The sequence below is a fragment of the Canis lupus genome, chromosome 5 (assembly GCF_003254725.2).
Source record: "Canis lupus dingo isolate Sandy chromosome 5, ASM325472v2, whole genome shotgun sequence".
Lineage (NCBI taxonomy): Eukaryota > Metazoa > Chordata > Mammalia > Carnivora > Canidae > Canis > Canis lupus.
Window position 1 is genome coordinate 14,689,550 of NC_064247.1, and position 15,101 is coordinate 14,704,650.

The following is a 15,101-nucleotide window of genomic DNA, read 5'->3' on the forward strand; positions in this document are numbered from 1 at the left end:
CAGCTTAAAGTCATTGGCGTCTCCACATTGTGGGAGAGAAACGGAAGTTCTTTTCCCCGCCCCTTGGTGCTGTGAACTCACGAAGTCGGGAATGTGACAGATGGTTCAAGCCTGATCACTCCCCAGAAAGGCGTGAGACGCTCAGCCCGCAAGCTCGTCTTCCAGGGCCCTTGACCTTCTGAAAACAAAACACTTCCCCCTTTTTGGCTTCTGAACACTAGTTCCTTTTCTGGGAATTGAGTGTGTGCTTAAGGTTCCCGGGCTCAGCGCGTTGGGCTCCGTGCGTTGCCCCGCAGGTCAGCTCCGCCAGCTCCAGGCCTTGACCACAGCGGCCCAGGCCCGAGGCAGCTGCCGGCCCTGGCCAGGGGAGGACTCACTCCCCGCGTGGAACAGAAATGCAGTTCCCAGTCATTTCCACTTCTCTAATCTAAAAAGTTCTGTTGGAAAAACTCTGAAAAAAAAAAGGGGAACTTTTCTTCCAAAAGAAGGAAGTGCCCTGCCCTGATTTGCTAATTCTGAGCCTCCTCTTTGGGAGCTTGCAGGCTCTAGCGTGTCTGTTAAATGCTCAATTCTGTCTTAGATCCCCTACCTGGGTCTTCCACAAAGCCCTTAACTGATTAAGGAATTAAGTGTATCATGTGCTCCTGGCATAGAGGGGAGAAAAATCTCTCTGAACTCAAGGACTCATAAGCCAGACATCCTTGCTTTGAAATTCAATGGCCTTTATCTAAGATTGATTATGGAGTCAACATTATCGTTTACTATCAGAATTTCCTCTTATCAGTTCCTGCCTAGAAAGAGAAGAAATCTTTAAAAAAAAAGAGAGAGAGAGAGAGAGAGAGAGAAGAAATCTCCCAAAGGAAAATCTAGGCAAGGCTCTAAGATAACTGTCAAAACTGGGGGCACCTGGGTGCTCAGTGAGCATCTGCCTTTGGCTCATGGTGCCGGGGTCCTGGGGTGGAGTCCCACTTCAGGCTTCCCACAGGAAGCCTGCTTCTCTTCTCCCTCTGCCTATGTTTCTGCCTCTCTCTCTGTCTCTCATGAATAAATAAATAATTTTTAAAAATAATAATAAAAATAAATTTCACTAACTGTTCATTCTCACAGGTACCTCATTTATTTATGCTATGCTATTTCATTGACTTTGGTCTTCTGGGGTACCTAACACGTTGTAGGTACACAGGGTATTTTTCCCCCTCATCATCAAATGCTAGATTTACTGGAGTAACAGGTAAGAAATTAACCCTTGGGCCTATATGAGTTCATCTGGTTCATCTACACATCTCTGGCTTCCTTTAAGCCTTCCAATTTGTATTATCTTCGGCACCACCTGGATAGAGTGTAACTGTATAATTTGTACTTTGTTTCTGCTTGCAGAAGCTGTATCTCTGGTGGCGCCTGGGTGACTCAGTCGGTTAAGCCCTGGACTCTGGATTTCAGCTCAGGTCATGATGACAGAGTCGTGAGGTCAAGCCCTGTATTGGGCTTACACTGGGTATAGAGCCTGCTTAAGATTCCCTCTCTTTGGGATCCCTGGGTGGCTCAGTGGCTTAGTGTCTGCCTTTAGCCCAGGGCATGATCCTGGGGACCCAGGATCGAGTCCCACATCAGGCTCCCTGCATGGAGCCTGCTTCTCCCTCTGCCTGTGTCACTGCCTCTCTGTGTCTCTCATGAATAAATAAATAAGTCTTTAAAAAAAAAAAAGATTCCCTCTCTTCCCTTCCCTCCTCTCAAAAAAGAAAAAAATACATACTTTTTTTTAAGATTTATTTATTTGAGAGAGAGAGAGAGAATGTGCATGGCACACACAAGTGGAGCAAGTGAATGGAGGGGCAGAGAATCTCCCGCAAACTCCATCTGCACTGAGCTCATGATCCAAGGAGGGGCTCAATCTCACCACCCTGAGATGAGGACTTGAGCCCAAATCAGGAGTCAGATGCCTAACTGTGCCACCCAGGTGCCCTATCAAAATTTTTTTTTAAAGCCACATTTCTTTAAATATACAAATAAACTCTCTCTAGCATTTGAATAAAGCAGAGGGAGTGACAGTTCTTTCCTCTATATCTCTTCAAAACTCCCAGATGGAATCCTATTCAAAGGAGGACAGAGTTCTGCTGAGATGATCTTTCTTATTTTTCACTTCTAATCTGAAGTTAATGAAAAAAAGAAGGAAAGATTGACCTTCCCCCCAACCACCACAATTTTTACTTGGCTTGTTTTCAAAGCATACTGAGGATGGGGATTGGATTGTTGATCACAATGTCATTCGCATTCTTGGGTCATTCTAGATCTGGCTCAGTTTGTATCATCACATCATGTGACATGGGGCACTTTTCTTCTTCCATTTCACCTTCACCCAAACCACATCCTCATTCTGCACCTGAAAGTCGGTTGACTGAACATATTTGAAAAGTAAATCCTCTTCTGAGGCGTGATATGTTGTTTGTATTCTGTAAACTCTGTCCTCAAAATGTCATCGCATGCATCAGCACAATGCAGAAACCAATCATTCCCTGAAAAGTGACCCCAAACAGGCTTCTAGATGAGGAGAGGACTGTGGTGGGAACCTCTCCTGCATTCCTATGCAGAGGAAAGAGTTCTGAGGGGAGAATAAATGAAACACACTTCAAGATGAGAAGAAAAGTATTCTCCAGATTTGGGAGTTGTGAACAAAGTTATCTGACCCTACATTACGGGAACTATAAGCCCCAGAAAAGGCAAGTATTCTTCTCTATACTCTGTAAAATCTCTCAAGCATCAGAGAAGTACCCAGCAGCCACCAAGGTGACAAATAAGCATAAATCAGCCCCATCTGAATCTCTCCACTCCCCAGGGAAAGGATTTTTAAAACCCAGATCGCAAAGCTATTTCTTCAGATCTGCTCCTGAGGACAGGCAATTGACCAAAAATGTTGAGGGGGACAGAGATTGAGAGAAATAACAAGAGAATCTGCAGGTTCCTTGATCCACAAAGGGAAAATCCCTGATGTTTTTTGCTGTTTTCATTCTAGCAAGTGTATGGTTCCCAGAGATCCAGGCAGCAGACAGATGAAAAAGCTCCAGAATAACTAACACAGGGCTGGAGGAGAGAGGGTTGGGGGTTGCCTAACAAGGACAAGTCACCCATCATACTCCCTTCCCCAGAACCATTTTTCCAACCACTCATGCCCCAGCAAGAGGCTAGGAAGTATCCCCTAGAGAGAGGCACTCCCAACATGGCCCAATAATTTTTTTTTATTTTTATTTATTTATGATAGTCACAGAAAGAGAGAGAGAGAGAGACGCAGAGGGAGAAGCAACCGGGAGCCCGATGTGGGATTCGATCCCGGATCTCCAGGATCACGCCCTGGGCCAAAGGCAGGCGCCAAACCGCTGCGCCACCCAGGGATCCCATGGCCCAATAATTTAAGTAGAAAAATTGAGGAGACTCCTGAGGTCAAGCAAGTCCACTAGAGGGAGCCCCGACCAACTCAATTCTACATGAAGCCTAGCAAAGGAGTTTCGCAGCACCTGACTGAAAACCAGCCACAGAAGGGAATAGAGGAAGAGAGGCAATAAATTAAGTCCCCGCAAGGGAAGATGGCCCTGTGAATTCCCAGTTAAAACCCAGCCCTTTTAGGATTTACCAAATCAAAGACTTAAAGACCAGGAAACTAAGGGGTACCTGGGTGGCTCAGTGGTTGAGTGTCTGCCTTTGGCTCAGGGCGTGATCCTGGGGTCCTGGAATCAAGTCCTGCATGGGGCTCCCCACAGGGAGCCTGCTTCTCCCTCTGCCTATGTCTCTGCCTCTCTCTGCGTGTCTCTCATGAATAAATAAATAAAATCTTTAAAATATATATAATAAAAACTAGGAAACTGAGGTTGAGCAAAATTAAACAACTGACCCAAGTTTACGTAACTGGAGGGAGGACTAGAACTCATGGCTCTTGTCTCCCACTACTACCCTTTCTTCTACATCTGCAGCCCTTTATGTCAGCACCCTGGAGTCTGTGGGTCCTCCTCTCCTCTGTGTCTCCTCTCTCCAAACTGAGAAACTCTCTCAGCTGCCTTCTCCTGCATTTCTTTCGCTCACACACTCTAGAATACCTCCCTGAGGCCTAATAATGGCACTTGCTCATGAGCCCTAGTGATGTAAATCGCCCAAGATGGCTACTGTCAGCTCTTTTCCTGTTTCAGCATTTTCCTGTGACAGCATCGTATCAGATATGGAAATCTGTAACTTCTCAGTCTCCAGACTTCAGGCAGTGCTACATGGAAATGAAGCATGGCTAACCAGCTCTGAAGCCCTTTCCCCTCCAACTACACTGAGGATTTACGGATAGGAGAGAGTGGACTCTCCAGAACCTTGCTGTCTTTTTTTTTTTTAATAATAAATTTATTTTTTATTGGTGTTCAATTTGCCAACATACAGAATAACACCCAGTGCTCATCCCGTCAAGTGCCCCCCTCAGTGCCCGTCACCCATTCACCCCCACCCCTAAGAACCTTGCTGTCTTAAGCTTTGTGCTTGGCACATACCACCCTTCTATGAGCTCCATGTTTTCCAGTTACCTGGACAACCTTCAGTCTCCAGAAACTCAACCCTGTGGTTCTCAGGCCCGCCCTCGAAGGATCTTTGTCACCCTGGATTGGTTCCCAGAACCCAGGCTCCTCCTTGGGCTCCGACGAGGTTGGGTTTTCTCTGTGCCCCTCCCTGTAAGCCGGTCACCCCGCAGGGAGACACAACAGAGGCCAGAGAGGGTCCTTCAGGTAGGAAGAAGCAGGGTAAGGATGATGGGAAGAGGAAAGGGACGAGTACTGGGAGATTGATTTTCTCCAAAAGAGGATTGAGAGGAATGGTTTCTGCCCACAGAACCTGAGGGGTAGAAAGAAATAGCTCCACCCTCCCCACACCCCAGCCTTGACTAAGGTTCCAAGGAGACCAAGAATGGAAGCTCCTGGAAAGTATAAGAGACAGACTCAGAGACTAGAACTCCAACTCTCTTGGGACGCCTAGGGTCAGGAAAGCAGCCCTATGTCTAGCCTTAAATATGAGTCCTCTCCCTCCCCAGGACAGCAAGGAGATGCCACCTAAGACCAAAGAAAAAAGGAAGAAAACTGGTGCACAGAAGAAGAAAGAGAATGCAGGTGCTGGTGAGTCATGCTCTAGCTTAGAGACCAAACAGAGGTGCTCCAGAGAGAATGCAGCCCTCTGAATGATAAGATGAAGCTTTCATATCCCTCCCCCTTCATCTCTCCCCCCCCCTCCAGCCAGGGTTCCATGGAGCTGGGAAATTGGGGGAATTAGCATGCATCCACTCTGTGGCCGCCCTTCTGGCTCTGTGCCTTCCTTAACATACTCATCACCCGTATTCTGAGTATACTCTGTGCTGGGCAGCCAGGACACAGGGGTGAACTCAGCAGACTCTGCAATCCGAGATCCCTCATTTAGAGGTCCTCAGAGCCACAGGAGGAAAGGTCAGGGTGTGGAATGAGGACGGGGAGATGAGAGGAAGGCTGAGATCATGATAAACTGAGGCTCTGCCAACTTGCTAGGGCAGATGTGGAGGTCAAATACGCACACAGGCTGGCAGTGATGGAAAAGGAGTTGCTCCAAGACCACTTGGGTAAGAAGGGTACAAACTCTGGGACAACAGAGATGGGGCAATGGGGGATTTTGCATGCTGGAGGTTTGTAGGGTTGGAGCCATGGTGGGAGGCTGAGCCGACCTCTCCCTCATTCCCTGATAGATAAAAGATTGACATTGTGAGGAAGGGGTGGGCAGCAAAGGTGGGTGAGCATACCTACCTATATTTTTATAAGCAGAACGTGAAGTTTTTCCTTCTTAGCAATGAAGAGCTCATGGGATTCTAGGGGGGGGAAAACCAACCAACCAACTCAGAGAGAGAATGAGAGGCTGGGAATCTCCCACCAGGTTCCCAGAGGTGGGCAGAGTCCATCAATCCCACGGGGCCTGATTCAGCCCACCCCACCCCACCCCCACCCCAGCCAGTTGTGAGCACTGCTCTGAGACTTTTCACAGCTCTGCGGAGGGATGAGGCTCGCAGAGCCAAAGCCTCTGAAGACCAGCTCAGGTGGAGGTTGCAAGTGCTGGAGGCTGAATTGGAGGAGGCCCGAAGTGAGGGGAAGGCCATCTATGCAGGTGTGTGGTCAGTCAGACAGGTGGGCAGAGACCTGGAAAAGGACAATCAAGGGGGCCAGAGGATGTAAAGAAGGGAACCGAGGAGGATTTCCACCTGCTATTGACTAGCGCCAACCTTCCTGGCTCAGTGTGAATCAGGCAGGGGCTTGAAGGAACCAAAGGAAGGCCTCTGGGACCCAGAGGCAGGAACCTTCCAGGATGCCCAATGCCATGTGCTTTATGGATTACAAAAAGCACTTCCTGTGATATGGATCACCAAAAAAAATTACATGACCTTTGTCTCATTCATGTAGTGAGAGTGAGTGGGGAAAAAGGCTAGAATCCAGGTCCTGAGCTGGGTGAGGGAGAGGGGTGTGATTTCTGAGCTTCTCTCCAGGTATTCAGGCTCTGAAAGCTTCTCAGAATCCTGGGAACGGAGAAGACCTTAATGCTCTTGTTCCCACCAGACAAAGCAGGCCCTTTCCCCCTTTCCCCCACAACTTCCCTTTCTTTCTCCACCACTCCATCCACACCCGGGGCCCTGGTCACCCTCTGCCCTCACCACAGAGATGTGTCGTCAGTGCCGAGCCCTGCAGAAGGAAATGGAGACCCACAGGAGGCAGCAGGAGGAAGAAGTGATGGGCCTTCGGAAGAAGCTGGGTAGGCTTCCCCACCCCCTAAGCCCTTTCTCTCCAAAGAGCACTGACAAGGTCCAGCCTGCAGGGATGGACTTACAATGGTCCTTCTCTAGAAGACTGCAATCGAGGCTCTTGGACCATTGTCCCCCCTGACTCTCTCACCGTGGAGGATTGCAGCAGAGGGCTCAAGATGGCCAAAATCTCAAAGGTGGAACTAAAGAAACCGGAGAGACTCACGCTGTCTCCCTCTCTCGATGGTCTCGCCAAACTGGATCTTCCTCCCTTCCACTGCCATGTCTGTCATGAAAGAAACATATTCCTTCTTTTTTTAAAGATTTTATTTATTTATTCATGCATGAGAGACACAGAGAGAGGGGGGCAGTCACTATATGGGGAGCCTGATGTGGAACTCAATCCCGGGACTCCAGGATCACACCCTGGGCCAAAGGTAGATGCTCAACTGCTGAGCCACCCAGGCGTCTCAAAACATATTCCCTCTTAGCTGATGTTTACAATGCAAACTAAGAAAAGATATTTGACTTATTTATTTTCATATCCTCAATGCCTTGGGCATGCCAAGCCCTACATAATTACTTGCTAAATCAAAGAATAAACCTTTTAGAGAAGCAAAAATGTAAAGGACAGGAAGTTTTTCCTTTCTCTCTTGGTTACAGGATAAAGTTGAACTATCTTAGCACGACACATAAGATCTTTCACAATTGTGACCTCAGAGTTTCCTTAACCTAAAATAGCCTCAGTTTCTTTCTTTCTTTCTTTCTTTTTACTAGGCGCCACACCCAATGTGGGGCTCAAACTCATGACCCTGAGACCAAGAGTCAGCCAGGGGCCCCTAAAATAGCCTCAGCTTAGCTACAGATACCCAAGAGTTGCTTATCTGCCATGCGGACCCTGAATTCCTTTCATAATCCTTGCCTTATTTCAAATTTAAATTCGATCAGCATTTATGGAGCACCTCCTGTACATACTAGGTATTTTTCCCCATACACTCTCACATTTAACTCACAATAAGTCTGTAAGGTTTGTATCAATCTCTCTTTAAAGATGAAGAAACTGAGTCTCAGAGAGAGATGTACCCAAAGTTACACAGGTAGTAAGTGACAACCAGACTTTGGACGCACATTTCTCATCCCAAGCCTACTGCTCTCTCTGCTGTACCTCAATGGTATATGTCAGATCTTTATACGAACTATGGGAAAATTGATGATCCTGGGGGGGGAGTCTGGAATGATCCCATTCAAGTTCTGCTTTTGAGGTGTCTTTGGAGACTCTGTTCACAAGTAGAATGTCACTACCCAGTCCCCTTCCTCCTCCCGCCCTGCCCTGCAGAGACGTGCCAGAGGGAAGCTGAGGCTGCGCAGCAAGAGGCTGAACGGGCCCTCGGAGAGCGGGACCAGACTCTGGCTCAGCTTCGGGCCCATGTAGTGGACATGGAGGCCAAGTACGAGGAAATCTTACATGTAAGCACCACCACCTCTGGAAGCCCTACCACCCCAGTAGCTAGGACTCCCCCATTCCCCTTAACCCCAACTAGTTCATACTATCATTGTCATCAATGGGAGACCAGGGGGAAGGAGAAGCATCTCCACAGACAACCCTGCTCTGCCCCGAGGGCAGACAGCCAAGGCACGCAACCACACTTACTTAGTAAGAGTAAGAACCTGAAGAAGATGCTAGGAGGAAAGCTCGCAGACCAGCCCAGGGAAACCCTTGCTCTACCCTCTCTCCCTTCCTGGAGCCTGAAGCTTGGTGTCCACAGGGCAACCTGGACCAACTCTTAGCCAAGCTGAGAGCAGTCAGGCCTCAGTGGGATGGGGCTGTGCTGAGACTTCACGCCAAGTACAAGGAGCAGCTCCACCAATTTGGACTCAACCCCCTGGATCTCTAAAGCTGTAAGCTTCGGGGCAGCCCGGGTGGCTCAGCGGTTTAGTGCCGCCTTCAGCCCAGGGCCTGATCCTGGAAACCCGGGATCAAGTCCCATGTCAGGCTCCCTGCATGGAGCCTGCTTCTCCCTCTGCCTGTGTCTCCGCCTCTCTCTGTCTCTCTCTCTCCCTGTGTCTCTCATGAATAAATAAATAAAACATTTAAAAAAATAAAATAATAAAATAAAATAAAGCTGTAAGCTTCTAGTCTCTGGGCCTCTGAGAGGCTCCAGCAATAAAGCTGTCTTGATGTAGAACTCCACAGAACTGTGGTCTGTGCCTTTTTGACAGATACAAATATCTCTTTGAGGGCATGTTGGTTCTGGCGGACCCATTACTCTGAAGATTGAATGAGAGGATAGAAATTTGACATTTGACAAACTCTCAACTCCTCTCTTAGAGAAACTGGGCCCCATGCCTTGAATCTTGGGCCCTTTGGGTCCTTTCAAATCACCATCCCCTACTCCCACTACCCACACCCCTCCCCGGCACCAACACAGGTAGCCAGATTTGTGGGGGCAAGGCCATTTCTTTAATAGACCAGCAGTGACCAGGCACCAGCCCCCACAATCCTAAGGTGCTGACAGAGAGAAGGTGTAACTGGTCTCCAAACTCTTGCAATATATGGGGGGAGTCCAGGAGTCATGCCTAAGGCAAGTTCCAGATGGCTTCAATCCTAGCCAATCCCATAGCCCACCTATAAAGGGAACACTGTGTTGCTCTTCTATTTTACAACATTCCCAATACTACTTTACTTCTGGTCATATATACGTCAGGGGAGGGGTCCCCCACACCAAGCAATTCTTCAACAGCTCTGTGGACCCCTGCTGGGTACCTTATAATTTCATTCAATTCTGGCACTACTAATGTGAAAAGAGCACCGGATCCCACAGGCTTACGGGACCAATCCCTACTTCAACTGCCAGTGTCAAGTCCAGATTGTCACTGTGCTTCTGACCAACTGACCAAAAAACAAAGGTTCCCACAACCCCCTTCTTGGGTTCCATCATTTGCTAGAGTGGCTCACAGAACTCAGAGAAGCAGTTTACTCCCTAGTTTACCAGTTTATTATGAAGGACACAGCTCAGGAACAGCCGGCAAGTATGTCTAGGGTGAGGCAGGAGCATGGAAGCCCCAGACCCTCTTCAGGCGTACCACCTTCCCAGCACCTCCACCTGTTCGGCCACCACAAGCTCTTTTTGTTATTTTATGGAGGCTTCACTCTGGAAGCATGATCAATGAAGCCATGGCTCATGGTGATTTGTTTTTTTAAAGATTTCATTTACTTATTCATGAGAGAGAGGCAGAGACACAGGCAGAGGGAGAAACTGGCTCCCTGTGGGGAGTCTGATGTGGGACTTGATCCCAGGACCCAGGGAGCATGACCGGAGCCAAAGGAAGACACTCAACCACTGAGCCACCCAGCTGCCCAGTCATTGGTGATTAATTAAACCCCCAGCACGTCTCTCCTCCCAAGAGGACCAGCATGGGGGTGGGGCAGGGCTGAAAATGCCAACCCTGGAATCACAGGGTTGGTTCCCTTGGCAGCTGGGCCCCCTCATCCTTAGGTGCTTTCCAAAAGTCACTTCCTTAACAAAGTTAGGTGTGGTTGAAAGGGCTTGTTATAAATAGAAGACATCTTTACCACTTTTACTACCTGGGAAATTCCAAGGGTTTAGGAGCTCTGTGCCAGGAAACGGTATAATTTATTATAAATCACAAAATCACACCAGTCATTTCATAGCAGAACTTCATCCGGGGGCCACATCTCCCAAAACTCCCACAGGATGTCCTCTGGAGTCAGAGGGCAGAACCCCTCCAGTGGGCCTGCCTAAGGCCTGTCTCCTGGAAGGTGGGCCCAGGGGAAGGGAGGGAGCTCCTGGGCGATCCTGTGATGGAAGGTGTCCAGAATCCTTGAGACGTCCCTTCTGGCTCAAAGGGAGCTTCTCAGCTCCTACCATTGCGAGGAGAGTGAGGACAGGAAAGCCACTGGGCAGATGCGTGCCAAGCAGAGGCTACAGCAGCTCTGACGCCAGAGCCCAGTCCTGAGGACAGAGAGGAGAGAGAAGGTGTAAAAGAAAAAAAAAATGTGGCGCTTGGGTGGCTCAGTCAGTTGGGTATTGGCCTTCAGCTCAGGTCGTGGTCCTAAGGGTCCTCGGATTGAGCCCCATGCCGGGCTCCCTGCTCAGTGGGGAGTCTGCTTCTCTCTCTTCCTCTGCCCCTTCCCCCTGCTTGTGCTCTCTCTCTATATATATATATATCAAAAAATAAATAAGATCTTTAAAAGAGAGAGAGAGAGAGAGAGAAGGTCATTCAAAAATGAGAAGAGTTCCTTTGCCCTGCCCCCACCTGCACTATAATGCCCAGGAACAGCAGCTAGTTCCATGGATCCTTCTGTCCCCACCTACCATGGCCCCAGGTCCCAGCCTGCATCCCCCACACTGCTCCACCCTGTAGCCCTCCTCTCTGACTCCCTCTATCCTTCCCTGGCTGCTCACAGTCCATCTGTCTCTTTTTCCTTACCTCTCCAGACCCTGGGGGATTCCAGGCTTCCGAGTCCTGGCAAGACCTGGCCGCCAGCTTCAGGCAGAGGGGTGGCTCAGCCTCAGCCAGCTGCTGAAGCTTTTCCAGATCATTCTCTCCACCCACGGCATACCCATTCACCTCCAGAATCACATCTCCCATTTGCAGCCCTGCCTGGGCAGCTGAGCCTCCTAGAGTCACCTGGTGGTGAAGTGGGGGTGGGGAGTTACAGAACATGGGATACCATGGAAAAGTCACCGGACATTCTAAGACCTTGGGAGGGAGGTAGATGAAGGCTTGTCAGGAGGCAAATAATTAGAAAGATCCAAGGTCCATGGGACCCAAGTCACCTGGGAGATGAAGAGGCGAGCCTCACTGGCCACACAGCCAAGTCGGAAGCCATAGCCACCGTCAGGCCCCGGATACAGGAGACAGGGGCGGGAGCCATCTGGGACAGGAGGCAGGGCTGTGTCTTCAACAGGTAGCTCCTTGGTTTCAACCGGAGAGGCCGAGCAGGTTTCCTGAGCAGAGGCAGGAGCCTCTGTGCTCTCCAGGAAGAGAAGTGGGGACAAGCGAACCTGGAAGGAGGCAGGTAGAACAGACTTGTTGCTTCCGCCTCCCCTGAGCCCTGCTCGGTTCCTGCCTGGGCCGCAGCCCCTGCCCCTGTGCTCACACCATTCTGAAGAAGCGGTCAGCCTTAGGGTCGACGACCGTGAGGGAGATGCACGAGCCCTGCGCCCGGATCCTGGACACCGTCTCCTCGTGGCCCAGGCCCTCCACACTTTCCCCAGCCACAGCCACCAGCCGGTCCCCAGCCTGCATCCCGGCCTTCTCAGCGGGGAGTCCTGGGTCCACCTCCCACAGGAACTGTCCTGGGAGGGGAACATCCTCATGGTTCCTCCTCCCCCAACTAACCCCAGCACCAGCCCAGGCCACGGTGGGCACACCGAGGCACCGACCTGGGGTTGGGGGAGTGGCGGGTAGGAAGAAGCTCAGGGCTGGGGTTCAGCCAGGGATACCACCTGTGTGCATCAGGGCCTGTATTCGTGCCCACCCCAAGACACACCTCCCCTACCCATCTCCGGGGCTCCAGCTCACCAGGGCGACCGTCAAGACCTTTATCCTCACGAAGCAGGAACCCAAAGCCCTTGGGCCCTTTTGTTAGGTGCAGACACCGGGGCTTGGTGGGCAGTGCCCAGCCCTCTGCCAGGGGTGCAGCCAGGGGCATTCCCAGCTGGCGACACTGTTCCTCCACCTCTGGCCCTGCCACCAGCAGGGTCACTTGCTCTCCACTCTGGCAAAGCTGTGGGGACCCGGCAGGGTGTCAGCATCAAGCCCTGGGGAGGGAGGGCAGAGGCAGGCCCTCCTCGCAGTCCCAGGAAGGAGGCTGTAAGGGTGGGGGAGAGAAGGGCCCAGAACCAACTGCAAAAGGAAGGAGGGCAGATTGGGAGATGAGGCCCATGGGAAGGAATCTGCTGCCTAAGGCAAGGCACCTGGTCCAGGTGGATGAGGATGGATGGGGAAACAGACAGCCATACCTTCCTGCTGAGTTGGTTGTAAGTGAGCTTCTCCACACTGACCCCATTCACTTCCAGCAGCCGGGCCCCCGGAGGCACCCCTGCCCGCTCAGCAGCTCCTCCAGCACTCAGCACCAACCAGAAAGGACCGTGATGACCTGGAGGCCAAAAAAAACAAGTTTTGGTCTGCATCTGCCCCCAGGACAGGGCTGAGGTCCCCTTCTTGAACTCCCCCGCCCTCCAGAGCCTCTAAGCTCACTGTGGGTGACACTGAAGCCAAAGCCACCCTCATCTTTCACTATGTGGCACAGTCGGGGCCGGACCCCGGGGCCAAGAGTAGGACAGAGGTGGGCACTGGTCCCCTGCTGAGCTCTAGCGACGTCGTGTACATGCTGCGCCAAAACCATGAGCAGCACCCGAGGACCGCTGGCACGGATGCGGCGAACCACCTAAACAGGGGACATGTGGGTTGAGGTGGGGGCCCAGCCCCTCTTGCCAGCTCCCCTCCCCGGAACCTCCCGGGTTTCACCCTGAGAACCAGCTCTCTGGATGCCTTCACCCGACCATTTCCACCAGGACAGCCCTAAATCCTGGGAAGGGGAGGAGGGAGAGGCTGGGGTACAGCCCCCACATGTCCAGGGAGGTGACCGACTGGCTCCTCTCCCTGAGGGTGCGATGGGATGTCCTCCTAGACCACAGGGAGTCCCAGCCCCACCTCACCACGGCATAGTCTTCACATTCCACGACATGGTTGTTCACCCCCAGGATCCGGTCGCCTTCCCGCAGGCCCTGGTGCTGGGCAGGGGTGCCTGGCTCCACCCTGCACACCACGGGCCCAGCCCCGCCCAGCTCCTGCTTCAGGTGGAAGCCAAAACTGCTGCCTTCCTCTTTGCTCAGCAGACAGAAGCGAGGCCGCACCAGGCTCCAGAGATCTAGAGGGGGAGGGGGGCAACAGCGGAGGGGAAGGGAAAGCAGGGACATGGCCCAAGCACTGGTCACCTTGGCCTGGCAGATCTGCCCTTGTGATTGGGCACCAGGCAGCCTTCTACCCAGTTAGGCTTTGGGCAGTGAGGCCAAATGCCACGTGGGCAGGGTGGCTTGGACAGAGAAAAACAGCCAACCCCCTCCTACCTCCACATAGTTAACTGCCCACCAAAGCTGTTATCGGAGGGAGGCAGAGTGGAGTGGTTACCAATGAGATGGGAGGCCATGAAGAGCTGTGGTATCTTTGGGGAAAGGGCAAGGGGGTTACCCGAGGGGTCGTAGTCTTCAGCCAGAGAGAGGACAGGATTATCAATGCCCCACTTGGCGTTAAACTCAAACTTCCTGCAAGGAGGCGAGGGGCGCAGGTAGGAGCAAGTTGACGTCTGGACTCTGGTCCCAGCCTCTACTTGAGGTGCCCCTGGCAGCTGAAGAGCTTCCCCACCTTGGATTCTCTTTGCCCCTTGCCCCAACCCTGCCCAGCAGGGCACTCACTGAGTTAATGAGGCTGTGTCCCGAAGACCTGCTGTGCAAAGAAGGGATGAGGGGAGGAGGAATACATTCTCTCCCTACCCCAACTCCTCCTGATCATGCCCCCCTAACACACACACACACACACACACACACACACACACACAGGACTTGCCCCCTCCATTCTGCTCCAAAAGGACCTTCTCTTCCTCTCTCTTCCCTTCCCCTCCTAGTCCCTGGCACAGAAATCTGAGCATATCAGAACAGGGCGTGGACCAGGAAGACAGACAAATCCACTCATGTCTTATCTCCTAACTTGGGTCTATTTGCCTCAAGACTCCAAGCCTTGACATCTAGTACACCCTGGTCCCGAAGCCTCTGCCTCCCACCCTGCCCCTCACACTGCCCTAAGCCCCCACCGGAGGGTTTCTCCTGGCTTCCTACCTGTAGCTGCTTCCATAGTTGGATCAGTGACCCAGTGCTCAGGGTAAGGACAAGGTTCATGAAAACCAGCTGACCCTCCCACCTACCCTGTCTCGTCCCGCCTCCTTAAAGACACTGCCTTAGAAGCAGTGGGGTAATGGTTAACGGGAGAACAGTCTTATCCTCTGGGGAAGTGTGCACGTTCCTCCTGCCCCGATCCCTGGGTCCTCACTTTCTCTGGAGACTCTGCTACTGTCCCAGCTTCTGCTCTGGGCTGATGAAGGTAGATCATTGGTCACTGTAGTTCTAACCCTGGGATAAATATGTCTGAAAAGGTGATAGGAGTCCTACAGCCCAGCATGGCCTCCCCCCACCCCCAGGATCTTGTTCATGGGCTCCCACGGCCCTCACTGCCTCTGAATCTGGTGTCCAAGAACCACCTGCAACAGAGAGTGGTCAGTGGTTTACCAGAATGGTCAAAACCGGTT

The 15,101-nt window shown here is 51.6% G+C and overlaps 2 protein-coding genes across 9 annotated transcripts; one reads left to right on the top strand and one right to left on the bottom strand.

The window, feature by feature from the left end:
- The first annotated feature begins 29 nt into the window (after nt 1–29).
- Nucleotides 30–8,959, top strand: CCDC153 (coiled-coil domain containing 153). Of its 5 annotated transcripts, XM_049109882.1 has the most exons (7): nt 1,040–4,763; nt 5,051–5,132; nt 5,540–5,605; nt 6,022–6,141; nt 6,688–6,780; nt 8,106–8,236; nt 8,536–8,959. In XM_049109882.1, exons 1-7 carry the CDS (start codon nt 4,527–4,529, stop codon nt 8,662–8,664), a joined length of 858 nt encoding a protein of 285 aa, XP_048965839.1. In that variant the 5' UTR covers nt 1,040–4,526; the 3' UTR covers nt 8,665–8,959. The 5 variants fall into 5 exon arrangements, with proteins under 5 accessions (XP_048965837.1, XP_048965838.1, XP_048965839.1 ...); XM_049109880.1 differs by lacking the exons at nt 8,106–8,236; nt 8,536–8,959 and adding an exon at nt 6,872–8,093 and having other exon boundaries at nt 30–4,763; XM_049109881.1 differs by lacking the exons at nt 8,106–8,236; nt 8,536–8,959 and adding an exon at nt 6,875–8,093 and having other exon boundaries at nt 30–4,763.
- A 1,426-nt stretch (nt 8,960–10,385) lies between these two features.
- On the bottom strand, nt 10,386–15,077 carry PDZD3 (PDZ domain containing 3). Of its 4 annotated transcripts, none has more exons than XM_025465259.3 (11): nt 14,635–15,037; nt 14,215–14,245; nt 13,991–14,064; nt 13,459–13,670; nt 12,998–13,187; nt 12,760–12,896; nt 12,320–12,524; nt 11,897–12,093; nt 11,572–11,799; nt 11,222–11,422; nt 10,386–10,743 (listed from the first exon to the last, which is right to left on the bottom strand). In XM_025465259.3, exons 1-11 carry the CDS (start codon nt 14,648–14,650, stop codon nt 10,714–10,716), a joined length of 1,521 nt encoding a protein of 506 aa, XP_025321044.1. In that variant the 5' UTR covers nt 14,651–15,037; the 3' UTR covers nt 10,386–10,713. The 4 variants fall into 4 exon arrangements, with proteins under 4 accessions (XP_025321044.1, XP_025321045.1, XP_048965836.1 ...); XM_025465260.3 differs by having other exon boundaries at nt 14,215–14,242; nt 14,635–15,036; XM_049109879.1 differs by lacking the exon at nt 11,222–11,422 and having other exon boundaries at nt 14,635–15,077.
- Nucleotides 15,078–15,101: the final 24 nt, after the last annotated feature.

Excerpts from the sequence above, each read along its gene's own strand:
- CCDC153 (XM_049109880.1), top strand. The coding sequence starts at position 4,527 with ATGAGCTCCATGTTTTCCAGTTACCTGGACAACCTTCAGTCTCCAGAA. Across the intron at positions 5,606-6,021 it reads GTTGCTCCAAGACCACTTGG|CTCTGCGGAGGGATGAGGCT; the intron begins GTAAGAAGGGTA and ends GACTTTTCACAG. Across the intron at positions 6,142-6,687 it reads GGGGAAGGCCATCTATGCAG|AGATGTGTCGTCAGTGCCGA; the intron begins GTGTGTGGTCAG and ends CCCTCACCACAG.
- PDZD3 (XM_025465259.3), bottom strand. Across the intron at positions 14,065-14,214 it reads GACACAGCCTCATTAACTCA|GAAGTTTGAGTTTAACGCCA; the intron begins GTGAGTGCCCTG and ends GCCTCCTTGCAG. Across the intron at positions 13,671-13,990 it reads TGAAGACTACGACCCCTCGG|ATCTCTGGAGCCTGGTGCGG; the intron begins GTAACCCCCTTG and ends CTCCCCCTCTAG.